This window comes from Fusarium redolens, assembly GCF_020744475.1.
Source record: "Fusarium redolens strain MPI-CAGE-AT-0023 chromosome Unknown BKA55scaffold_21, whole genome shotgun sequence".
In the NCBI taxonomy this organism is placed as follows: Eukaryota; Fungi; Ascomycota; class Sordariomycetes; order Hypocreales; family Nectriaceae; genus Fusarium; species Fusarium redolens.
In genome coordinates this window covers 748,599-773,889 of record NW_025763684.1, presented here as the reverse complement: position 1 = coordinate 773,889, position 25,291 = coordinate 748,599, and the positions used below count along the sequence as shown (strand labels likewise).

At 50.9% G+C, this 25,291-nt stretch overlaps 7 protein-coding genes across 7 annotated transcripts; 4 read left to right on the top strand and 3 right to left on the bottom strand.

Moving 5' to 3' along the window:
- The first annotated feature begins 2,670 nt into the window (after positions 1 to 2,670).
- Positions 2,671 to 3,418, top strand: BKA55DRAFT_199660 (uncharacterized protein). The gene has a single exon (XM_046185109.1). The coding sequence runs from the start codon at positions 2,912 to 2,914 to the stop codon at positions 3,299 to 3,301; it is 390 nt and encodes a 129-aa protein (XP_046043521.1). The 5' UTR covers positions 2,671 to 2,911; the 3' UTR covers positions 3,302 to 3,418.
- Positions 3,419 to 4,025: 607 nt separating this feature from the next.
- BKA55DRAFT_696332 (p-type copper atpase) lies at positions 4,026 to 7,808 on the top strand (the record flags this gene model as incomplete). Its single annotated transcript, XM_046200250.1, has 2 exons — positions 4,026 to 4,386; positions 4,438 to 7,808. 2 exons carry the CDS (start codon positions 4,026 to 4,028, stop codon positions 7,806 to 7,808), a joined length of 3,732 nt encoding a protein of 1,243 aa, XP_046043520.1.
- A 6,012-nt stretch (positions 7,809 to 13,820) lies between these two features.
- Positions 13,821 to 14,448, top strand: BKA55DRAFT_199610 (uncharacterized protein). Its single transcript, XM_046185108.1, has one exon. The coding sequence runs from the start codon at positions 13,877 to 13,879 to the stop codon at positions 14,072 to 14,074; it is 198 nt and encodes a 65-aa protein (XP_046043519.1). The 5' UTR covers positions 13,821 to 13,876; the 3' UTR covers positions 14,075 to 14,448.
- Positions 14,449 to 15,033: 585 nt separating this feature from the next.
- On the top strand, positions 15,034 to 18,384 carry BKA55DRAFT_696328 (uncharacterized protein; the record flags this gene model as incomplete). The annotated part of the gene is made up of 2 exons (XM_046200249.1): positions 15,034 to 18,242; positions 18,300 to 18,384. 2 exons carry the CDS (start codon positions 15,034 to 15,036, stop codon positions 18,382 to 18,384), a joined length of 3,294 nt encoding a protein of 1,097 aa, XP_046043518.1.
- A 1,040-nt stretch (positions 18,385 to 19,424) lies between these two features.
- On the bottom strand, positions 19,425 to 20,040 carry BKA55DRAFT_696327 (uncharacterized protein; the record flags this gene model as incomplete). Its single annotated transcript, XM_046200248.1, has 3 exons — positions 19,425 to 19,463; positions 19,524 to 19,750; positions 19,800 to 20,040. The coding sequence occupies 3 exons, from the start codon at positions 20,038 to 20,040 to the stop codon at positions 19,425 to 19,427; spliced, it is 507 nt and encodes a 168-aa protein (XP_046043517.1).
- A 144-nt stretch (positions 20,041 to 20,184) lies between these two features.
- Positions 20,185 to 21,897, bottom strand: BKA55DRAFT_667571 (long-chain specific acyl-CoA dehydrogenase; the record flags this gene model as incomplete). Its single annotated transcript, XM_046197844.1, has 7 exons — positions 20,185 to 20,494; positions 20,552 to 20,810; positions 20,860 to 21,181; positions 21,218 to 21,295; positions 21,345 to 21,508; positions 21,565 to 21,615; positions 21,661 to 21,897. 7 exons carry the CDS (start codon positions 21,895 to 21,897, stop codon positions 20,361 to 20,363), a joined length of 1,245 nt encoding a protein of 414 aa, XP_046043516.1. The 3' UTR covers positions 20,185 to 20,360.
- A 904-nt stretch (positions 21,898 to 22,801) lies between these two features.
- Positions 22,802 to 24,039, bottom strand: BKA55DRAFT_715073 (uncharacterized protein; the record flags this gene model as incomplete). The annotated part of the gene is made up of 3 exons (XM_046200871.1): positions 22,802 to 22,977; positions 23,031 to 23,465; positions 23,520 to 24,039. Coding segments are annotated over 3 exons (1,131 nt in total), but the record flags the coding sequence as incomplete, so codon positions are not given.
- Between the last annotated feature and the right edge of the window lie 1,252 nt (positions 24,040 to 25,291).

Here is a 25,291-nt window from a genome sequence, read left to right as displayed (position 1 = left end):
GTCACACAGGCAATACATCCCCAGGGTCAGACAACATCACAGTCAAACTTCTTGAAGCAGTATGGCATACCATCGGTACACACGTCCGTCGTCTCTTCGAAAGATGCCTTACCATAGGCCATCATCCAAAACCATTCAAGGAGGCGGAGGTGGTCATGATCGCGAAACCGGGACGGAGAGACCTCACAGAGCCACGAGCATGGCGACCCATCTCACTGCTCTCCTGTCTTGGTAAGGGACTAGAACGACTGATCGCGCGCCGCCTAGCCTGGGCAGCCGTTCACTACAGCGTCCTTCATCCGCAGCAAGCTGGGGCGCTCCCCAAGAGGTCGGCAACAGACTTGGTAACTGCTCTGGTCCATGATATTGAAGAAGCGTTTGCACGCAAGAAGGTGGCAACTCTAGTCACAATGGACGTCCAAGGTGCTTTCGACACCGTTATGCGCAACAGGCTCATCCTGCGTCTTCGTGAGCAAGGCTGGCCTAATCATCTGACTCGCTGGGCCGGCTCCTTCATGGGCGGCCGGTCGGCGCGTGTCAGGTACCAAGATACAGTCACGCCCTCTTCTCCCCTTCAGTGCGGCCTCCCTCAGGGGTCGCCGGTATCGCCAATCCTCTTTCTGCTTTACACTGAGCCAATCTATCGATTAGGGAAACCTCAGGGTCGCTTCGGCTATGCAGACGACACGGCCATCCTGTCCATAGGCGACACAGTAGACGAGACTTCTGCCATGGCATCTAGTTCCATCGCCGAGATGGTGCGATGGGGCGCGGAGAATGGCGTGTCCTTCGACACGAAGAAGACCGAAGTCATGTATTTCTCCCGCAGCAAACTCAGGACTGCGCCGGCAGTACGCCACGGCGATGTCGAGAAATACCCTGAACCAGCTCTACGCTGGCTTGGTGTCTGGTTGGATAGCAGACTATCTTTTCGACTTCATGTCGAAAAGTGGGCGGCCAAAGCAAAGGCAGTGGCTTATCATTTGCGGGGGCTCACCAACACGGTACACGGCCCTCTACCGAGCGCCGTGCGAGGCGCCGTCAGAGCATGTGTCGAGCCAGTGCTGCTCCACGGCTCAGAGGCGTGGTACCCGGGCAAGACCAGGCCGCGGTGGACCCATCCTACGAAAGATCTACCATCGAGTAACCAGCATCTCGTGCAAATAATGACAAAAGCCATGAAACAGGCTATGAAGGCCATTCTTCCCGTCTGGAAGACGACACCCATCACCGTCCTCCACAGAGAAAGCGGGATACCACCAGTCGATCAATTGCTTGACGCGAGGCGACTTAGGTTCTCCGCACGACTCAAATCGCTGGATGAGGCTCATCCTCTGGCGATCCGAACGCGCCCGCCCCGACAGCCTACTTACCACGACCTCATCAAACGAAGATATCAAATACAGGCAGAGAGCAGCTTCAGGACGCGCCTTCGACGTGCAAACGAACTCTTTGCACCCTGCACGTGGCCGAAACTCGTCTATCGATGCTTCCATCAAGAACAGATGCCTCCACTGCAGACAGCGTCTAAAGAGAAATCGGCTGACGCCTTTTCCCGTTGGGTCGAGTCTCTCGACCCGCTCACCTTGGTCGTATACTCGGATGGCTCTCTTTCCTCAGAAGGGGCTGCCAGCTATGGCTTCACCATCCATCAGAACAATATCCCCATCTTTGACGGATCAGGTCGCCTCGGACCTGCTGAGGTTTTCGATGATGAAGCTACCGGGGCCTTAGAGGGCCTGAAGGCTGCTCTAAACCTGCGAGAATTAGCAACACAGAATATATTCATCTGCCTAGATAACCTGGCAGCCGCCACGTGTCTACGAGGCACTCCTTCTGAATCCTCTCAAAAAGTCTTTCTCGAGTTCCAAGCTCTGACGACATCGCATGGAGCCATCCAAGTTCGCTGGGTGCCAGGGCACTCCAACATCCCTGGCAACGAACAGGCCGACAAGCTGGCAAAGGCAGCGTCATCGCTCCCCGAGCCCGAAGGTGCTCAACCGACGCTGGCTTACCTACGAAGAATCGCAAGACAGAAGCCGAAAGAAGCGTTCCAGGCGTGGTGGTCCGCCTCCGCTCCTGAGCAGTACAAAAGACTCAATCTCAAGGCGACTACAGGCTGTTCGCCGGAGCTGTCGCTCCCGCGTGCAGCGTTGCACCACCTCCTGGCAGCGAGATCCCTCCACGGGGACTTCGCCGCGTACCACGAGAGATTCGACCACGACGATGCACGCCTACTTTGCTCATGTGGCCGACGCAAAGCACCGGATCACATCTTCTACTGCAGAAAGGTACCGCCACGTCATCGGATGAGGCTGACACCCTCACCGAACGCAGCAGTCAATCTAGCAGTAGGAAAAGACTTCACCAGATTCATCGACCTGTCCAAGAACAGCGCGTTCTTTGGAAAGATCTGCCCTCGTCATTAGGCGACGACGACCAGAGAAGCACTTGCGACTCTCATTCCTTCTCTTCTCACATCTCTTTTGTAGACCTTTTCTTTCTCTCTTTATCTTTCTCTTACCTGTTCTCGACCAGATGAAGGGCGTTACCACGCCCTCCATCTGGTCGTGACCACCTTGAGGCAGTCTCGGGCTGCCGCATGCACAGGCTGATCCCAGCCCTCCTAACACCAGGCTCCATAAGCGACTGCGATATGCCAGCCGCGCCTTGTCATCCCGCTGACGGGTAACAGGCTCGATAAAATGCGCCATTTGTGCCGATGATATGCTGGATCGAGTGCGGTTCACTGACGCGTTTGCAGAAATTGTATTCTGAGGGGAAGACTAATTTCGCGTCGCGAATGACTAAACCTTTATGTCCAATAGCATCTCTGTAATTAGCGTGTAGATAGATTCCGACTTCTCTAGCCCAGCACATCCTGTGCCCCAGTAGGGGACTTTCGGGGCCGATGGCCCCCCGGACGAAAAATACACATAACGTTTGCTTCTATCCGCTCGTATTGTACATAGGCTTGCCGCTGCTCTTCCAGAGTCGGGCTTGCGCCGGCATAGACCAGGAGAGGTTGCTCCCTCAGCGCAAAGCACAGGTCCCACGCATTTTGAAGGTCCGCAAGAGTCCTCCCTCTTTGAATGACCTCTCGCAGGCTAGGTGGCAACCAAGACAGCTCAGTCGGCTGCTGTGTGTAATCCGAGTCGACCTTATTCGACCTTGTTCGCCTCAGACGAGGAACATCGCGCTGCAGGTCATGCTTATCCCCTACCTATTCTTGCGCTTGAAGGGGTGGGCTATTGGGTTCGGTAGTCGGTCGATAGCAAGGCGTTTGCTCGCGCGACGATAATGGCCTCGGATCGATGGCTTCGGGTGGTGTTGGCGCTGGGGTCGAGTAACCGACTGGTACTGATGCTGGCTGGAATGTCGGGGCTAGGTCAGTGCGGATTCGAGGATCAGTCTTGTTAGCGTGCGATATTTCGGAAATCATGCACATACGACACGCAATCTAGTTTCGTGTTAGATGTAAACGAGTCCCAGAGAAGTAAAGAGGGGCTGGAATTTGGACCTCGTTGGTATCCGATGAAACCGCAATCTCGCGTTGCAACCACTCGATGTCAAGATGCATCATTACAGCGGAGAGCTAGGAAGGTAGCGGGGGGAAAAGGAGATTTGGGGGAGCGCGAGGACCCGGACAAGCAACCTGTTCGACCTTCTGCATCTGTGTGTGTTGCGTCATTCCTGAGTAGGACACGGTGGCATGAACCTGAACGGGACTCTGGGAGATAATTTTAGAAGTATTGGATCTTGCTGGCAATCAAATTAGCGCCTGTTAGTCCCTCGGAGGACCCACATGCCGACTCGGGCACGGACGTAGGAAAGGGCCACGGTGCTCCGGGCCACCACTGACCAGGGGGGTAGTCGAGCCATTCACGTGACAGCGCGGCGCTGACTAGGTATCCCGAGACCGGTCTCGACAGGCGAACAGAATTCTTGAACCTTCAACAATTTCCAACACCATCTCAACCCCAACTCACGAAATTCGACCTGAAAAGCAAAAAATTACTTCAACAATGGGATGCGACTGTTGCGGTCCACCGGCTCCAGCCACTGAGCCGGTTGCTGCACCAATCGCGGCTCCAATTGAGGAGACGAGCAGTTGTCAGGATTCTTGCTGCGATAGCGGTGACAGCGACGTCGAGCCTCTCGAGACCAAGGACCCGGGTCAGGGAGAGCCCAACCAGGAGAAACCGGACGATTGCTGCTCCTCTGGCAAATGCGCGGACGAGAAAGCCAAGGATGATACCGACGCGCCTGATTGCTGCCGTGGCAAGGTAGGCCCATGTTGCGACACGTCTTGCCTTGACCGCTTGGCTATGCGGGAATGCGAGATGAGTGCTGTCGCTGCCCCCGGAGCAAACGCCCAGATAAAGAGTGAGTAGTCACGCTTACAGAAAGACATTCGAGATTGCTAACTCGTCTCAGCTTGCAGTGGAGCTGCCGACGGCAAGGCATGCAGCCAGCATAGCAACTCCGCCCTCGACCGCTATGGCGCCACTCTCCAGGCTCTGGGATGCATCTGCCGTGCTCTCATTTCTCTCGGCCAGGAAACGTGCTGTGAAATTCGCGAGCGCCATTCGCTGGACGGGAAGCAGTGCTCCAAGAAGTCGTCTGCTCGCTCCCTTCTTCGCACTTCGCTGGATTCCTGCAGCAGCAGCGGCTCCGTCACACAGGACCAGGCTGCGCAGAACCGCCTTCGTCTGTACAAGGGCTCTGGCGAAAGCGTCAAATCTATCAAGAAGTCACCTACGGTTGCCTGCGCACGCTCTTGTTGCTCCAAGGACAAGCCCGCCAAAGAGCCTTCCATCAAGGGCAAATGCTTCAAGTCTTGCTGCTCAGAGGGGAAACTTGCCAAGGCTCCATCCATCAAGCACAATTGTGCCAAATCGTGCTGCTCCCCTGACAAGCCTACCAAGCCGCCTGTCGCCGACACTGGACGCCTTGACTCTTGCTGCTCCGAGACTGAGCGTTTCGAAGAATCCCCTCCCAAGGTCGGCTGCCCCGGATCTTGTTGCCCCGGAGACAAGCGTGTCAACGACAATGATACCAAGAGCATCTCTGCGAATTCATGCTATTCGAAAGTCAAGCCCGTTGTTGAACCTCCACCTAGTGGATGTACAGGATCTTGTTGCGGGACAGACAAGATTGCGGTTGTCAAAGAGACCCTCGATGCCGCTTGCGCTGGTTCTTGCTGCAAGCCACCCAAGCAGGATATCGTCAAGGCACCAAAGACTAGTTGTGCGGACTCTTGCTGCTCGGAAAAGCGACCGGTCAGCTCTCAGGGCTCTTGCGCTGATGCCTGCTGCTCCTCTGCTGCGCCTGATCACAGGTTGGAGGTTGAGAAGGCCCCGATTCAGGCTATCACCGACATAGAGAACCAGGGTACCGGCAAGGAGCATGTTGTTCTCAGCATTTCCGGCATGACTTGTACTGGCTGCGAGACAAAGCTCAATCGAACTCTCGCTACAGTTCCCGCTGTCAAAGACCTGAAGACGAGCCTAGTTCTCTCACGAGCTGAGTTCAACATCGACCTTCGCCTGGGCTCGGTGGAAGAAGTCGTGAAACATCTGGAGCGAACCACCGAATTCAAGTGCGAAAGAGTACAGAACCAGGGATCAAGCCTGGATCTTATCGTCCCCCATGAGCCCTCAAAATTCATGAGTCAGACATGGCCGGAAGGTGTCATTGATATGGCGCTTGTGGACAAGCAGACCGTACGAGTCGCGTTTGATTCGAAGATTGTGGGAGCCCGAGACCTCACCGAGAAGATCTGGGGTCCACCCATTGAACTTGCTCCCCCTCGTGGCGATCCTTCGCTGGAGGCTGGCAGCAAGCATGTTCGTCATGTTGGATACATGACGCTTCTCTCCGCTGTCTTGGCGATTCCTGTTCTTGTCATGGCATGGGCTCCTCTTCCCGAGCGGGAGTTGGCCTATTCCTCGGCTTCACTCGCGTTGGCAACCATCGTTCAATTTGTTATCGCAGGACCTTTCTACCCTAAGGCTCTGAAGGCGCTTGTTTTCTCCAGAGTTATCGAGATGGATCTCTTGATCGTCTTGAGCACCAGTGCTGCCTACATCTTCTCTGTGGTCTCTTTTGGGTACTTCATCGCAGGGAAACCCCTTTCGACTGGACAATTCTTCGAAACGAGCACTCTCTTGGTCACTCTAATCATGGTCGGCCGATGGGTTGCAGCTCTCGCTCGTCAGAGAGCTGTTGAGTCCATTTCTATCCGGTCACTCCAGGCATCGACAGCCATCCTTGTCGACAAAGAAAGTGGAACGGAACGTGAGATCGACGCCCGACTTCTTCAATATGGCGACACATTCAAGGTTCTTCCAGACACGAGGATTCCGACCGATGGCACCGTTGTCACCGGGTCTTCTGAGGTCGACGAGTCTATGCTCACGGGTGAATCCAGGCCGGTGGAGAAGTATCCCAAATCGGTGGTGATTGCTGGATCTATCAATGGACCTGGAGTCATGACTGTTCGGCTGAACCGTCTGCCTGGTGACAATACCATCCACGCCATTGCTGCGATGGTTGACGAGGCCAAGCTGTCGAAGCCCAAGTTACAGGACCTGGCAGATCGGGTAGCATCCTACTTTGTCCCTGTGGTGGTGGCATTGACGATCATTACGTTCGTCATCTGGGTCGCAGTGGGCATGACTGTCCGTGGTTATGGAGGATCTGAAGCTACCATTCAGGCCATCACCTACGCCATCACTGTTCTCATTGTCTCTTGCCCATGTGCAATTGGATTGGCTGTTCCGATGGTCATTGTGATTGCCAGCGGAGTTGCGGCGGAACGGGGTATCATCTTCAAGTCCGCGGACGCTATTGAAGTCGCCCATAAGACTTCGCACGTCGTGTTTGACAAGACGGGAACTTTGACTCGAGGAAAGCTCTCCGTTGTTGGAAACGAGTGCGTCGACGAGGACAAACTTCCGCTTCTTCTGGGTCTGGTTGAAAACAGTCGACACCCGGTTTCGGTTGCTGTAGCTGCCCACCTCAAGGACATCGGAATCATGACTTCGACTGTTCCCGAGCCGAAGAGTTTGACTGGTAAAGGTGTCGAAACCACCCTAGGCGATCAGAAACTTCGAGCTGGCAACTCTCGCTGGCTGAATCTGTCGGACCATGAACTCGTCCAGCCGATGCTTGTTCAAGGCTGCACTGTGTTCTGCTTCACGATCGACAATGAGCTAAAGGCGGTCTATGGACTTGAGGACGAACTTCGACCTGATGCTGCGGAAACGGTTGAAACCTTGCAGAAGCGTGGTGTCTCGGTACATGTGGTTTCTGGCGACGATGACGGAGCCGTTCGCACCTTGGCATCCAAGCTTAGCATTCCTGGTGACAATGTGCGCTCTCGAAGCTCGCCTGCCGACAAGAAGGATTACATCCAGACTCTCCTCGGTACTGCCACAGAACGCAAGAAGCCGGTTGTCGTTTTCTGCGGCGACGGCACGAATGATGCCGTTGCTCTCGCGCAGGCTACTATCGGCGTCCATATGAACGAAGGCACAGATGTCGCGCAATCCGCTGCGGATGTTGTTCTCATGCGTCCTTCCCTGGCTGGTATTCTGACCATGATGAACGCGAGTCGGAAATCCGTCAACCGCATCAAGTTCAACTTTGGGTGGAGTTTCGTGTACAACACCTTCGCAGTTCTTCTTGCTGCCGGTGCCTTTGTCAACGCGAGGATTCCTCCAGAGTTTGCGGGACTGGGAGAGTTGGTAAGCGTGCTGCCAGTCATTGCTGCCGCGGTGCTTCTGCGCTGGTCGAAGATCTAGACTCAGAGCGCCATCATTGCACGAGTGACGACAGCTGAAGTTCCAAACTCTCATTGATGTCCGACTGGAATTGTTGTCACCAAAGACGGGATGCGACAGCTCCTATCGTGGTCGAATTTTGAATCGCATCGCAGAATGCTGCAGTCCTGTCGCTATCGATCGTTCCATGGCTTGCTTCCGTATCAGAGAAGGCCCCGTTTGACACCAATCGTACCGTTCTACACATGTCCTATCCTATAGGACGTACTCTTAAACAACCACGACTCCTCGATAGATTGAGTTGCAGAGGGGATTCTGTGAAGGGACTCACAGTTTCTCATCTTGGCTTCATTCTCATCGTTGAAGTTTTTATACAACTATCTATAGCTGCCTTTCATGATTGGTTTGGAATCCGGTGAAATCTCCAGCTAAGATACAGGCATCAAATATTACACTCGCTTACAGGCGAAGCTTTTGATACCTCCGCTCATTATCTCCAGAAGTGACTCCAAAGTTATCCGTACCATACCATGCAGGACCACCTAATGCATAGCCCCACCTAGTGCATCACCAAAATTCCGATGCCCTCATACAAAATCTAGATTTTCAGCAACGCCGCATTCGCTCTGGAATGAAGTTACTTACAGACTGAGACATGTTCCGTATTAATATCTTCGTGGAATTCATGTGTCGAATCTCCGAGCTCCCGTACCGATGCGTGACGTAGTTGTCTGGCCCTTTGAAAATTTTCCATTTCAACCACATCTGCCCTACGCAACTCGGTACATCCAAGTGGGCATATCCCCTACTCGGGTAGGGCCTTGAGACCGGCCCCCCTTAGCCTGACCCATTCCACCTGTGGTGCCAGAGGGTCAGGCACGGGGGGTACGTTGACTAGGCACAGGGGCGGTTGACTGAGGAAATCTAAGATACCTCTTTTTCTTAGGTCTTTCCTTATTATCAGAAGTATCCTTCATCTCCAAATTTCCCCGCATATATCACGTGACTTTGACATATTAACGGTACTTCTTTTTCCTAGGCCTTGCCTTACTATTAGAGGTATCTTAAATTTCCTCAGTCAACCGAACCTTTTCCTAGTCACCGTAACCCCCCGTGCTTGAGGCACGGTCACTGGTGACTGAATGAAAAGCACGGGGGGCCGGTCTCTAGGCCCTACCCGAGTAGTCTACACACTTGGACTCCTACTCAAGTATTCACGACAGGAACGGGGCCCGTTCCTGTTTTTGACTCTTAACAGCAAACGCGAAACGGGGCCCGTTCTCGCGTCGCTTTGGACCGTGCCACCCTTGCTAAGTCCATTGAAACTACTTTCCATTTCCCGTTTCCCATTTGGCCCATGTCAACCCATATGAACAACTAACCTATACTATATATACAATGAATGGATCTCGTCAAACTCACACCTTCCTTTGTCATCACACTTTCTTGGCATACAAGTGTTAAGAAAGTGGCCCTGTCTACCCCTAAATCCTTAACAAGTGCACAACAAACGCCTCAATCTGCGCTTTGCGCAGTCGCAAGCCGCGGCGATGGCCCAGACACCATCCTCACCACTCATCGCCGCCACCACTGCTGCAGCTACGGAAGGAGCTTCGCGCGCCAGCCCCTCATCGACTTTTGAACAGCAACTAGTCTCTATCATCGAATCAGCCAATGATCTCGCGCGCGAACACGTAGAGGAGTACAATGCCAAACTCATGGTATTCCAGGCCTTCTGCGCCAAGTTCGAAGAAGCCGCACAACAATTCACCACCGGACCGCATCGACGTTTCGCTCAACAGTTTGCCGACAGCTTCCTCGACTCCTGGAAACGAGAGCTCTCCAGTGCCGGACCTACCATCCCAAAGCCTACCTACAGCAGCGTAGCCGCTGCCTCGCCTCGCACTGACCGTGGCCGTCTAACCCACAGACAACAACAACAACATGCACGCCGCCAAACAGATCCACCTCATCGCCAAGGGCAACCAAGGACCATCGCCCCATCCCGACAAGACCTCCGTGTCTTCATCCGTCTAGAAGCCGGGGCTCCGACCAGAGCCCACAGTAGCTATGCAATCCGAACCCTGATCCAGGAAAAACTCGGCGCCGTCTCAAACAAGATTCGACAGGTATTCCAGGTCAGATCGGGATGGGCCGTCCTGACTGCCGACTCTGAGACACGCGACTTTCTCGTAGAGAAGCAGGCCGAGTGGGCGGCTGAACTGGGAGCTACGACAGTCGAAACGAACAAGGAATGGTTCACCTATGTGGTCTCAGACTTCCCCACAAGACTGACCGACTTTCACGGTAAAGAAGTGGATAGTGACAGCATCGTCAGCGACGAGATAGAAATCCAGACGGGGCTCAAGCCTGTTGATATACGTCCTACGCGACAATTCTCGGACAACCCCTTGACCAAGACTCTACTTGTGTCGTTTCTGAAGCCCACAAAGAGATTCTGGTCGCTCTTTGGCAGCAGCGCGGCGAGACTGATTGACAAAACCGACCGACCCAGACAATGTGAGACGTGTTGGGGCTACCACTTTGCCCGCAACTGTCATAGACAGCCAGTTTGCCAACGTTGTGGTAAGACTGGCCACATCATAGACAATTGCACTGCACCGGAACAGTGCATCAACTGCTTAGGCCCTCACCAGGCCAACTTTCATAAGTGCCCAGCTCGGCCAAAGAGAGTGCACGGCGTGCTCCGCCGACTCACCAAAGAGCAACGAGGACATGTCCGGACCGTTGGCGCAGAGGCATACCGACAACGACACCTGGCACAACAACTAGAGTCGCATTTGGAAGCCCAATAATGCGACGATATCGCATCACACGAACAGCCGAGCATTCGTGGTCCAAGTCCAGCGGCATCAGGAGCACCCTCGTGCATCATGGTGGCCACAAGCCCTCAGGCGGGCTACGAAGCGGAGGAGGAGCCCGAGCATCCCCGACCAGGCTCACCGCGAAAACGGCGTATAGTTCTTATCACTCGTCCTCTTGACCAGGAATAGATACTCGCAGACACGAAAGAACAACAAGAAGCCGCTCAGGATCTTTCAGGCCAACGTCGGCAAGATCCCCCCGGCCCACGACTGCGCCCTGGCGCTGGCCGACTCGGAACGATATGACATTGTGCTCTTGCAGGAGCCGTGGACGTCTCATACCGAGTCCCGCTTTCTGACCAAAACTCACCCGGCATACGACACATTCACGCCAGTCGACATGTGGAGCAGCAACGACACTCGGCCTCGAGTCATGACATACGTCCGACGAGACTCAAGACTTGTTGTCCAGTGATCGGAATGGTCTGGTCTGGTCTGGTCTGGACCCCCAGACCAGACCAGACCAGCTGCTTACATAATAACCGGTCTGGTAGACCGGTTAGACCAACAAGACCGCCAAGAATGAGGCTGTCAGGGTTCCACCTGACAGGTCACGTGGACGCTCGGATAAATACGGTATTGTCGCTCAAGGGCAGAACGTTTTCTGCTCCCTGAGCCGACCTCTTCGTCAATACACGCTATGCTTGCTGCAAAGCCTCTGGCCCCGTGACAGTTGAAGTAGTGGAAGGAAGAAAGGAAATGTGTTTTACGAATAGCTATCAACCCATTCATTATCATTCTCACTATCCTCGCTATCACTGTCATCCTCAACCTGGGGCTTTCCATACCAAGCCCGGAGACACTCACAAGCTTCTATGATATCTGCTTTCAGCCTACCACGGCGATCAACTATAGTAAGCTTTGCGCTACTAAAAAGGCGTTCGCACTCATCTGACATGGGTGAGATCGCAAACAGATCCAGAGCGAAGCGAGCGAGATCTCTCTGGGAGTCATAACGAGATAGCCAGTACGCAATGGCGTCATCGTAACCTGCCTCGTCGTCATGGAGCCTGTCGGTAGAAATATATTGTTCATACAAATCTGTTGTGGAGACCGGAGCGTCTGTTCGAATACGCTTATGTTCCCGCTGGCGATCAAATGCTGGGCCAGGAGCTCTCTCCTTCCTGGCCGGTGGTGGCAGCATCTCAACAGGGTGTCTTCCCTTATACTCTGTCTCCCAGAGATGCTTCACCGCTGATTGTGCGTTATCAAACCACCTCTTCTTCTCTTCGTCGCCGTGAAGAACCCACTCTTGCCTGAACCACGCCCACTTGCGATATGGATCGAGGATTTGAGCCGCATAGTATGCCGGTGGAAGGTCAGTATCTTCAGGGAATCGATTCTGCCAATTTAGCTGCTGGTTGTTGTAGTACTCGGCGCATTTTGACCACGCGGCATCTGCGCAGCTTTGAAGGTACTTCCATGTAAAGTTATTATCGTCCTCAGTGTGGATGTCGTGGTAGTGATCCTTCGTCTCGCTTACCTCTCGAAGAAGGCAGTCCAAAGTTGAAAACCAGTCAGCAAGTGACGTCTTCTTACCTTCAGAAAGCAAAGTTGCAGCGTAGAAGTCTTTTAGAGCGAGTTCAATCTTTTCAAGCTCGAACCAGTGCTGTCCATCAAGTTTAAAGTTCGCAATCCCTTGAGAGCCTTTCCCAGGTACATGGCGAGCTGAGAAGATCTCTAAGCGTTCCCGAACATTCAATGCCCGTGTAATTGAATGAAACCATGAATTCCAGCGTGTCGAGTTGTTCTGGATAAGCTCGAGCCCGTCGAATTCAGAGAGATCTCCGCCGATAATGATTGCAGCAAACTCCTCACGGCGTTGTGGAGTAAGCCTAATGTATCGTACGAGGTTGTGAAGCCGACCTAAACATCCAAATTTTTTCCAGAGCTCTTCCACCTTCACATAGTCTCCGCGTTGATAGTGCTTTTCAAGCTTTGCTAGATACTTCTCACAGTTCCGACCCATGAGAAACGCCTGGCAGCAGAGGTTGACAATGTGGCCCAAGCAGCGAAGTCGGCGATGGCGACGTTGTTTCGAGTCCATCCATGGGCAGAGCTCCTTGAGTATGAATCCAACAGCGGTATCATTTGACGAGGCATTATCCAGCATGAAATATCCAATCTCATCTCCGCCAATATCATATTCTTTTAGCAATTCAAGAACAACTGATCCAAGATTCTCGCCAGTGTGTTCGCCGTACACACGTCGTATACCCAAAACGGTAGTTCGTCGCTTGCCAGTAGTGTCAATCCACATGGCGATGACACCTAGAATAGCGTAAGGGTTTGGCGAGGTCCAGAGATCAAAGGAGATGGAGATTCTACTCCGCGAGCGCTGGGGGTCCTCTCTGAGCCGTTGCTTCTTCGACAGAAAGGCGTCAATAACCCAACTTCGAATAGTTTTCGCTGCCTTTGGAAGGTGGTTGAGAAGTGCCGGATTCAAAAGAAGAGTAGTTCTCGGAAATACCGATTTTCTAGTTGAAAGAAAGCAATATGACAGTACACAATCCAACGAATTAGAAGCTCTTTGAACTTCTCCATTGAGTCTTTCCAGAAGAAGGTATTAGTAGCAGCCGCGCTCTTCTGCTGATCTAGTACAGACTTCCGTGTCGAACTATGTTTCTTGATACCACTCTGGGGATCAATCTGGTGCTTTTGTTCTAGGTGATTTCTGACCTTAGAAGTGCCATTGATAACGAACAATTCTTGCTTGTTCTTTCCAGCCGTGCACTCGTGACAGTAATACACCTCTTTCTTATCGCTACCTCGAATGTATTGGAGGCCATACTTCCAGATGTGTGATGAACCTAGACGAAATCCCTTCTTTGTAATTGTCGCGCGTTTCACGTAGGTGATACGGTCCTGTACGAACTCATCCGGAGGTTCGTGATATCGAATAGGGGCTGGTGATAGAGTAGGGGTGGGTGACGACGTAGGGACAGGAGATGGTGTAAGAGACGTTGAATTTGGTACCATTATAGTCAATGGAGACGGTAAGGGTGGAGCTGATGACTCCATAACAATAGCATACAAGCAGGTTGTTATGGACTTGATTGTTTTATGTGAGTGGAAAACTCAAGCTGTTCTCAGGGGCTCATAATTTCATTCCGTACTCAATGTTCTAACTGCATTAGTCTAAGATTCAGCCACCCCGATCTATTTATAGCCAGACCGGTCCAGACCATTAAGACCGGTCCGACCATGGTCTTGAGAAATCCTCAGACCAGACCAAGTCTTGGCGGTCTAGACCAGACCAAGACCAAGTCAGACCAGACCATTCCGATCACTGGGCTCCATTTCGGGCTTTTGTTCTTAGCTGCACTTGCTGACATTCTAGTCCTACGTACCAAAAGCAATTATCTCCTAAGGGCCCACCAGGCCGGAATTAGGTCACGATGACGGGTAATAGTCAATTAAAATGCAAAGAACAAGAGGTACTTCTACCGCCACCTAAATTATGTGGTGGTATAAGTACCAGCAGGTCTCATCATTACAAATCGGTACATCGCGCACCTTGCACCTATCCCATCGAGTGCTAACTGACGCCAGATACAATGTGAGATACGCAGCTATACGATGGGGTGAGTGTATTAAGATGTGGACCCGAATGCGGTGATGTTATTGATTGTCGACTTGATATTTCTGATCAGTCTGTCAGGGAGGGGTTGGTACTATTCCCCCTCCTTTTCTGGATACAAGAATAATATTGTGATAAAGGAAAGTGGAGCCCATTCCTGCTGGATTAATGATAGCGCCTCGATAAAAGAAACGTGTATTTTGTGGGTCCCTGGATATATCAATACCGGGTGGCGGGGAAAAACACTTGGAAGAAAAAGAACAGAGACAAAAAAGAAGGGCGAGCTCCTGGGGACTAGATTGATCCTCAAGTGTGAAAATTAACCTCATTTTAGTTGGACATCAACCCCACTCGCGTATTTAACAATTCCCGTCCGCCAATCTAACATCTTTCAACCCCACTTGGCGTGTCCTGAACGCGCTTTAACTCAGATGCATTCCACATCAGACGCGTAGCACGTAACAGTTCAAATGACTGCGGACGTTCCGCGTCGGCACCAGACATCTCCGTCAGAAATGGCACTTGGGACGTTTAATGCTTCTTATGCCCGAGCCACCGCCTAAACATCCACAGCTATCATAGTCCAAGCCTTGTCACTACATCCCCTCGGCATTCAAACTCCTTCATTCGACGCATTCTTTCGTCTAATCTTACTCCTGGCTGACCCTTCCCCCTAGCTCTCTATATCAACTTCTCTCCTTGCTTCATTTTGAGCAAGCTATCTTCTGAGCACTGTTCCTACGCTACAAGAACGCATCGAGAGCTGTGAGCTCCTCGAAAGATGGCCACAGGGGAAGATGTCTGGGACTCTCTCCCAAAGGGGGAGCAAAAGGCTATCTGGGATGAGACTGAACGCAATTTCTGGGTTAACCTCCGCAGCAAGAAGGATGCCGAGAACAAAAAGATCGAGAAAGATTTCCAGCTCTCAATTAATGAAGTTCGGTTGAAGTTCAGTGATCTCACAGGGCAGCGAAGTCAACTGGAAGAATCTCAATCCCGATTAGCCAGAGAACTCGCCAAAGTCGAGGCGGAACTGGCACGCACCACTGAGGAGTGTGAGGAGAAGGCCAACCGACTTGAGCGCATTGAGCAAGACTACCGCGCGTCGCGTCAGAAGAGAGAGGAAACGCTGCATGATATTTGGTTCAAGATGCGCCGATTCTTCAGACAAAAGAGAGGGGAGGATCCTGGTGCACCAGACCATCTCGGACCCGAATCAGAAGGCATTGTTCTGCCTGAACTGTTGCCAGAGCTATCCTCAGCTTATAACGGGCCGATCCCACGAATAGAGCCTACAAATGGCACTGCAACGGGAGCGGACAGACCCGACGAAGTAGATGATGAGGATCGTATGGAAGGCATTGAGCACCACGACAATGAGGCAGCCGAGACCCTCGTTGATGTTGTTGATGCTGATGGCAATGTGATCGGACCCGTGGAACAAATTGAACCTTGGAACCAATGGGTTGAGGGAATCCAAGCATTGGAGATACGAAGACCTGTCAAGATCCGCCGAGGACGACGCTTCAACGCCACACATCTTGCAGGCATTTACGAACGAATTGAGGCGAAGGGGGTCAAATGGCTCTCTTGTATGATTCAAGCTACAGGAGAAATTCAGACCAAGAGATGTCAGTCATGCGACAAGAACCAAGGCGCCTTTGATGACTGCATTATTGTCGGCGGAGATCTCTTTCAGAAATGCGGCAACTGTGAATGGAATCGTCAGGGATGCCACGGTGCTTCAGGGGACACAATTGATATACTGGCCTCGAGGGAGAGAGCACGGCGGAAGAAACAGCTGGAAGAAGGAGTTCAACAGACTCCCGCAGGCCGTCCTTCGGAAACAATACATCCGACAGTTGAAGTTCAGCCAAGGCCTGAGCCAGCATGTCAACCAGAACCACAGCAAGTCGAGCAGGAGATCCCTGTGCCCTCTCGACCGCCTTCACCACAGCCCGTTCTACAGCGTACACTTGAAAGATTCCCTGAACGACAGCCTGAGAGACAACCGGATAGACAGATTGAGCCACAGCCCGAGCGACAACACGAACAGCAACCTGAGCGACGGCCTGAACGATCAATTGAGCCTCACCCTGTACGAGTGACTGAGTGTCAGGCAGAATGGACTACAACACGACAGCCAGAACGGCGCCCTGAGCCCCAAACCGAGCGAATTCTGGACCGATCCAATGACCGGTTCCATGATGTGATTGCTGCAAGGGCCCCAGAACGAACTGCCGAAGTAGCACCAGTGCAAATCGCTGAACGTCCTCGTGAAATGCCCCATAGACCAATTTATGGTTCACCTCACGGATCTCCAAGCCGTCTGACAACGGCTCCCAGGTCGGATTATGCTCCGGAACGTATGATTGACCCCGTGGACTCGCCCTTACCGACACCAATCTATCCTCAACCCAGGTCCTTGGAGACACCACGCTCTGTGCTTCCTTCGAGTGCCCCCCGCCACTCCCCTCATGACATTCTCCACCCATCAACAGAGCTCGATGGCTCTACCAAAGACCATCGCGGTTCTGTTCAGGTCCACACACCACGAGAACCTGAACGGATGAATACTCCACAAGAGTATCGTATAACTCCTGGGTTTACGCCGGCCAATATTAGAAGTCGACCTCCATCCAGCGAACGAGGAAGACCAACTCCACCATCGTTGCCCATTGATCCTTCATCACAGCCTCCTGAGTCTCCTCCTGCTCTACTATTGGAAGAGATCACCCGAGAGAACATGGTCCTCAAGAATGATGGAGTTGTTTACACTTATCCTGAATGCGTTGCGGGGGTGCCATTGGTCAAGATTAACGAGGAACACCCCTATTGGGAAGCCAACTGGCCAAACGTCAAAACACTTATTGAGCCACAGCTTGCTCAATGGCGCGAGAAGCATCAGGCTGCTATTGAAGCAGGTCCTAAGCAGGATAAGGGAGGCTCTTCAAAGTATCAAATTGGCAGACAGGTCAACCGTGGTATAAAAATTCTCGAATTCCACGAGAAGGGCCCCATCAGCCCTTATCAGTTGTTAGGTAAAAGATATATTCAGGCTGGCAAGGGTGGAATAACCTCATATGACACCCTATTTCGCCTGTCAGAGACAATATCGGAGCTCGAAAAATTCAATCTTGACATATCGCCGGCTGACTGGATGCGACAGCGTCTCCACGAACTGATTCAAACTCAGGGTCGCAATTTCAACCTGCCACGAACAATTCACGACTTCTATCATGACTCAAAACTCACAAGTCTTCGTTATAAGCATGGCTTCAAAAACATAGGACGCCCTTCTGGAGCCATGAAGGCTCGCTTGAGCCATGGCAGCCCTAGCACTATACCCAAACCTCCCCAAAAGCGCAAGTCTATGCACTCGGTTCCTACTACGCCTCGTAAAGATTCCTTCGTCAACCACTCTCCTCTGCCTGGTCAAATATCCTCAGGCTACAGAACTCCAGCCTCGGTCCCGGCCCCTGCTCCTCAGCCAGTCTTCAGCACCCACCTCAACAAGAAGCCCAAATACATGCCACCTGCATATTGTCGCCCCGATCACGACGAATTTCATTTTGAGGCTTGGTCCGATACAGATTCATGCAGTGGTGGCAGCATTACTAAATATGATTGGCGTCTTGCTGTAGTCAAGACTCGATTATATACCAGCCACATCAATGTTACACAGTATTGGACCTGGGTAGGTCAGATACAATGCTTTCAACATCAGGTACTCAAAGACGTGAAACCTGCGAAGTGGGGCCTGTTTAGGGACGAGATCGATTTCCATGTCCACATCGCAGAGATTGAGGAGATGGAGTGGAGTATCGAAGCACTTCGCGTTCACATCATTATGAAAAAGGGTGTCGGAGAGCTTGCTCCAGATGGCATGCCTCGAGGCGATGTCATGGCATCTTTCCCACGAGCACGTACAATGCGTCGCTTTCTGTTCTTTTGCAGAGAAAGGGGTATGAAAATGGCTAAGAAAGAGCCGTAAGTGTAGCCCCAGTGATGGAACTGTGGCAAGCAGAGAACTAACCTGGACGATAGTGAGGAACTTAATAACCTGTGGGATTCCATGATTTCTGAACAGTTGCCTGGTCGAGGCGATTCTAATCAACAGTTGGTGGAATGAGTTCGTTGACCACGAGCGGTGTTCATCGAGGGGTAAAGATGGCCCTGTTCTGTATGCCTATGTTTAATCATAATGCGATTTCTTACAGTTCTCTATTATTTTCTTCTTTCTATCGATCAAGCAGATCAATCCGCATATATCAGCACAGGAATTTGTGTGTTTAATGGAAATCGTATATGTCGACGCTTTAGCTTCAAGTGGTCGCAATGCGATGGCTTAACTGAGCGTAGGAGACGAGTAAGGAGACCGAACCCAAGTCTATAGCGTTTGACACGCCGGCGTTTGCGCTCCTCGGGGAGGGCCTGGTAATTTTCGGTGTCGATGGTGTTGCCAGCAAGAAGTTTGCCCAAGATGATATCGTGCTCCATTTACCGGTCAATAAGAGGATGAGTGATGTTAGTTTCAGGGGCGGAGTACATCGACTTGACAGTCGCGAGACTTTGGGAAGGCTGGGTCTTGATCCTTACCCACGGAATAGACACATCCGAGTTCATCGTCTACACTAGATATATAACAAAGGAATTTTTAGAAACGTTCACGATCCCCTTCAAAGCCCCGCTCGACAATGTGTTGGAAATTCCGGGAATCCCCCTTCCTTTCAGGGTTTAGACTGTTAGACTGAAAGTCCTAGATTTAGAGTTCAAAGTCCTAGATGAAATCATCTAGAGATATAAACCCGAGAAGAACTCTCATCTCAATAATTAACAATCAAGTTTTACAAAAAAAATTTTTTTTTCACCCAGCACTACTGCGCAATATAAACAACACTATAACGCAAAGGACTTTGCTGTAAATCCACAGCGCTCTACAAAACTGTAGCAGGGCAATAGCTTAGATTCTTAAGCTAATAAGTGAGGTTGACCATAACGGTCTTGGTCTTAGTAAATGCTTCCAAAGCATACTTGACCCCTTCTCTGCCGATGCCACTTTCAGTGTCAAAGTCTTAGGATAAAAGTCTTTGTGATTCTAGAAGCTCTATGTGACTTATTTAGTGAAACTCCAATTGTGGTCTTTGCGTCTTGGTTGCACAACCTGTTTACTCATATCACATCGTCGTCATTGCCTTGGCCCAAGGAGCACTATCATATTACCCAAGTGTCAGCACAGTACCTTGAAAAGACGGGAAATAAATCACGTACACCCCAGACCTGGTACAGAGACGCTTTCGGGTTATTCTCACTGGCCTCTTCAAATAAAATACGTGCAATAAACTCTGCCGTAGCCGAGTTGCAATTTTTGAAGCCCATAGTAAGCTTTCCCACCTGGAGTACATCGCTATAGTTGCTGCTGGCAGTGTAGACTCTGAGTACCTTATGATTACGACTCTCGACGTAATCCCATGCTGTTTGTCGGCTTTTGATGATAGCTTTACTTGTAAGCTAAATATCCATCTGAGTTCTATAGGCATGGCAAACCTTCAGTTCCTTCGGACTTTCCGTGCAGACCATAGACAACGACATCCGAGGTATACAAGTTAGCAAGTTTAGCCCCCGAGTCAGGTTCTTTTGCACCCACTGTGGCAAAGAGAGTGGCAAGCCAGGTCTTGATCCCCTTGGGAGCGGGTAAGTCAAGAGGCCAGATGCTGTTTTGCAGTGCCATTCTCGTTGTAGTCTTGGTAGATTGTGATGGTGTGTTATCTGATGGTTCCGGAGCCATTGAGTTCTGGCCACTAAATAGATACTTCCTGCCATACCATCCACTGGCGCTGGGCTTAGTTTGATCCGGCTACTTATGGATAGCTGGCACGGTTCGGGCCGAATTGCCAGGCGGAGCAGCCATGCTCCGGACGATTTATAATCTCTTTTGTTTATATTCTGGACCTCATTTGTAGTATCTACCTCTCTCTTAATGGGATACTTAATATGCAAGGTTGTGTAACATTTTCTTTAATAAAAATATCCAACGCAAGAGCGAGATCCTTCTACTTTAGTATCTATAAACAGAAGGGGTTCATAACCCGATTATGGAGAGCAGGTTTAAATCTTGGCTTGGGTTGTCTCCTTGGCCAGTTGTGCACGGAACTGCTTAGTTAGTTGCCTAATCGCCAAGTCCAACAGAACATCCTCGCTTCCACCAGGAATCCTGGCCCCAGGAACTTCTCGATAAATCTCTATATCGTCGTATCAGCTCTCTGTCTCGGTATAAAAGTATCTGCTGAATAGCTTACTCTCGGCAATCTCGCCCTTGCTCGTATGCATATAACCGTTGCCGCCGAACAATAGAACAGCGCATCTCGCACACTCGTCAAGAACAATGCCAGCGTTGGCTTTGCACAGAGCGGTCAGACCACCGAGTTCTTGGTCTGCTGTTTCCTTGGGCATCTTGGAGAGCTGGTATGCGAATGATTCTACCCAGGACCATTGCGCTTCCAGGATTGCACCACATTTAGCCAGTCGGTGACGTACCACGGGTTGTTCCATGAGAGTCTTGACAAAGTCAGCTGTGAATCACATCCACTCCATCTTCTGAACCCACCTTATTGAATGCCTTACGCTGAAGACAATATGCGAAGGCGCTGCTCAGGGCAACTCGAGCCTGACGGGTGACACCAACAGAGATGAACATACGCTCGTGGTTAAAGTTGTGTATGATGTACTTCATTCCCTCGTTCTCACGCCCGATTAGGTTTTCCCGTGGGACTCTTATATCATCAAGTTCGATAAAGGAAGTTCCAGCTACAATCTGCCCCGTAACTTTAAGTCGTCTCCTTATCACGCCAGGATGGTCCTTGAGCGGGACTAAGATTAAAGAAATGCCTTTTCCTCTAGAGTTTTCCCCACCAGTTCGGACTGCCATGCTAGCATAGTCTGCCATCATTCCATTGGTAATTCACTTTTTGGTCCCGTTAATGATATATTCGTTGCCACTCAGAGTAGCCGTCGTGGTGATGTTGGCGACGTCAGAGCCAGCACTAGAGATGAGATCAGTAAAGCTCTCATTGAGTGATATCTTGAACCCACTCTGGCTCCGTAATAGCAATACAGATTCTCTTTCGCCCGACTAAGAGATCTGGGAGAAATCTTTCTTGTAGCTGAGGCTCTGCATAATGCAACAGAGGGGGGATACCAAAAGCAACGCCAGTGGTGATGGAGCCAGGTGGTCCAGCAAGGCCGGAGCGGCTCATCTAGTGTTCAATACAGTCAGAATCGCGATTGATAATGCACCCGTGTGGTGCCATACCTCATCTGCATATATCATCGTATGCAAAGTGTCCCATTCCTCCACAGGTACCTAGCCGGGTATGTGAGTTATGCCTAGCTTTCGAAGCCATTCTACAGGTAAAGGCGCTGGCAAAGACGGCAGGATAAAGTTACCCTTTGCAAAGACCTCGAATAAGTTAGATAGTACCTCCTCTGCTGTTTCCCAGTCCAGGGCATTCTTGTTGAGGTTCTCATCGACGAATTGGCGACAAGCAGCCTGGAATCTGCGATGCGACGCGTTGAAGTACGGCGACGGGGCGCCTCTAAGCCACGGGGGGTCTGCGAAGGGGACTTGGTGAATGGCAGGGGGCATTTTGGAGGTGGTTTTGGAGACAGCAAGAGTTTTACAACAGTTAGGTTAAGGTATATTTAATGAATTGTAAGCTTGCATATATAAACAGTATTCCAAGGCTTCCAACCTCAGCGGCGGGCTTTTCCTATTGAGGAAACATGCCTCGGCATAACTATCTGGACTACCCCAAGCCAGCCGAGGCTGATTTTCGAATTGAGTTGCACTATTTGGCACAACAAGGCCACGTGACTGCAAAATTCTCTTCAAACTTTGAGGGAAATTCGACTTTTTCCCTTCTACACATACAAATTAGCATATAAATCAAAGAGTTATGATAATCGAAAATAAAGGCTGAAAAGTCAAAAAGTCGGTCTATTTAATTGATCTAAATTGCCGGCTGATAAATCGCAGCTCCTTTGGTGTTGAGGCCACCGTGGCTGCAACACCCCTGCCGCCAGATCGACTGACGGTTCCCTGTGACGCTGTATTGCCACCAAAACCCGAACCTTGTGATGATCGTGATGAAGATCGTAGCAAGACCTCGTCTTGCGAGAGGATTTGTCGGGCTCGGCTTTGCGGTCGGTCGGTCGGTCGGTCAGTTGGGCAGGCGGCTTTGATGAAGCTATCGCGAAAGGGGCTCTAGCTGTATAGGCATAAGCTGCTTGGTGTTGATGAATAATGTGTAAAATCGCGTTATTGAGGTTATCGCGAAGTTGATCCTTGGAAATTGAAAATCATCCGGAAGAATGTTATTGCAGGCGGCGCTAAACCCCTTTTGGACTTATTGTGCCAAATAGAGATATTTGTTGTGCCAAATAGTACAACTCTTCGAATTTTCCTACCCACTCAAGTGTCTCATTCCGGGTCTAATCAACATGGACGCGCCAAACGTCAAAGCTTGGACCAGGACTGAGAGTCATTTCAATTAATTGCTGGCATTAAGAAGTTTAAATGGCGTTTTAGCATTTGTCAGTGTCTCGAATCCAATAAATAGTGGATGTCCACTAATACCCGCTGGACGCTGACTCAATAATACGTTCTTAGTAAAAGGCATTCTGTGACCCAAATTAAAGGCCAGTGCATTATAAGCTGGCTCTAACACTGCTGAAGTTAGCGGGCTAGTTAATATTCTCAATGATAGTATAGACACTAACTTGGATTCATAGTGTCTGGAATAGTGCCATTGCACAGCCACTTAGGAATGGGTTTCTCTTTTGAATCCAATGCAGCATGTAACTCGAGGGCCGCCTTAACACGCGCACCAACGTCTGTGGATCTCCACACGTCCATACCTTGGATACGCAGCGTCTCGGCGATGTGAGAGATGGATGAGATGCCAAAGCTGGTGTGGGCAAAATCTCGGCAGGTCTCCTGCGTGATGCCACTAATTGGGAAGGTTTTTTGATTGTGCCAGAATTTGATAATCTCCGCGGTGGTATTGATCCGACCACGGCCTTGCACGGGATACTTCCCATCAGAGGTCAGGTAGATGTACGCGGGAACCCGGCCGGAGAACAACCCCAAGGACTTTTCGTACAGAGCTGCATCTTCAAGGAAGACGGCAGCCCCTATGGTAGACTCAATCATCACTACGAGCGTCAGCAGATCCGCTAGTGACAGTAATACAGAAGAAGTGGACCCACCTAGTTCCCAGTTTCCATTCTTCTGCGGGGCGCCGTCCTCGATGATGGGGATGTAGGCGTGTCGTAGCATGTCAGAGAACGTCTTGATACTCTTCTTGGACCAGTGTTCATAGCTCGAGCGCATGATTTCACCTGCACGTACCCAATTAGCGGACGACCAGGCCGCCTGCAGTGGTGCGTTGCTGTTGTTGTGACCTTGGATCGTGCTAGACCAGGCATCCATATAATGGATGGATTTCTCAGCATAGTGCTTGTCCTTCGTAATCCACCATGCCAATGCGTTCATGTATGCCGCCATGGAATCCTCGCGCTCCTGATAACACCCAATGTTGGGCGTCGATGTCGGTCCGCACTCGACCGTCTCATATGGCTCGGCCGTTCGCGTAGGCGAGATGTACGACATGTTAAGCATGGAATCCAATGCCTCCGTCCAAGGATTCTCCCTAGCCTCGATCCTCTTGGCAATGTGGTCGAGCTGCGGCCCGGAAACGAAAACTCCTGGATGAACCCATGTCTTGGGCGTAGTGATGTTGTACAGTATGTACAACCGTGTTGTACGTACGTACGTACAGAAAGAAAAAGTACGTACACGTACTATGTACGTACAATGGGATCCATAATACTCCTAATAGGGGAATTTGTGGGTCATATTGTACAAATACGGGGGGCTGTACAAAAACTCCGTTGGCTGAGCAGCTCAACACACTCTGCCATTCTCTCCCGATTGAAGGTGTTGAATGTTGGAGGGTTCACCCTCAACTTCAGGATTAAGGTTTAGGATTAAAGTTTGAAGCCCTAAACTTAGATCGTAGGACTTTCATCTAGGACTTTCTAGGACTCAAGTCCTAGAAGGAACCAGTCGAAGATATAAGGTCTCAATAGTCCTTCGATTGCGACAGAATCAAGAAATATACACGATTCACCTTAATATCTGACAGAAGGTATCGCCAAAAAGATGGCGCCCACCCAAGCTAACGCTGCCTTCGTTTGGCGACAGTTTATCGACCTCGGCCGCTCTAACTCCAAGAAAAGCAAGCGATACAGATGCCGTCACTGCCAAAAGGATTTTGCAGCGACCTCTGTTGGGAGGCCGAAAGAGCATCTCGCTGCGTGTGAGAAATGGCAAGCCAAGCAGCGACAAGAGCGTCAAGCTCAAGATAACGCTGGCTATCTTCCCTCATATTCAGAAGCTATACAAAAGAAGATAACCGAGGTCGGAATTCAGCATATCTCGCAGGACGAGAGTCACAGTTACGCCTATGATGCCGCCGCTGCTGTAATCGCCGGCGGTCGGCCCTTCAGCCTCTTCGAGAGCCGCCGTTTGCGTTATTTCTTCACTCGCATTAAGCCTGGCTGGAAGCCTCCTAGCCGCGCCTCCATCACGAGAATTCTTCCCGACTTCTATCAGGAACTCTATGACGAGGTTTTCAAACGCATTACCAGCTCAGAATGGTTCAACATCATATTTGACGCTTCCGATAATATCTCGGTACAGCTACCAGACGGCCCAGCCTTCTACTGGAAAACGTTTGACACGGGAGACGAACAGCACACAGCGGAGAACTGGGTGAAGCTGATATGGGGAGAAATGCAGCAACTGTGCGGCGGTGATCTCTCCAGAATCAATTCTATCTGTAAAGATACCGAAAACACGATGCGCTCTGTACACGGCTTGCTAGGGAGATTCCCAGAGCTCTCACATATCAACTTCTCTCTATGCGATTCTCACGGCCTTCAGCTTCTAATTAAAGATATCCTTCTTCTTCCATTCT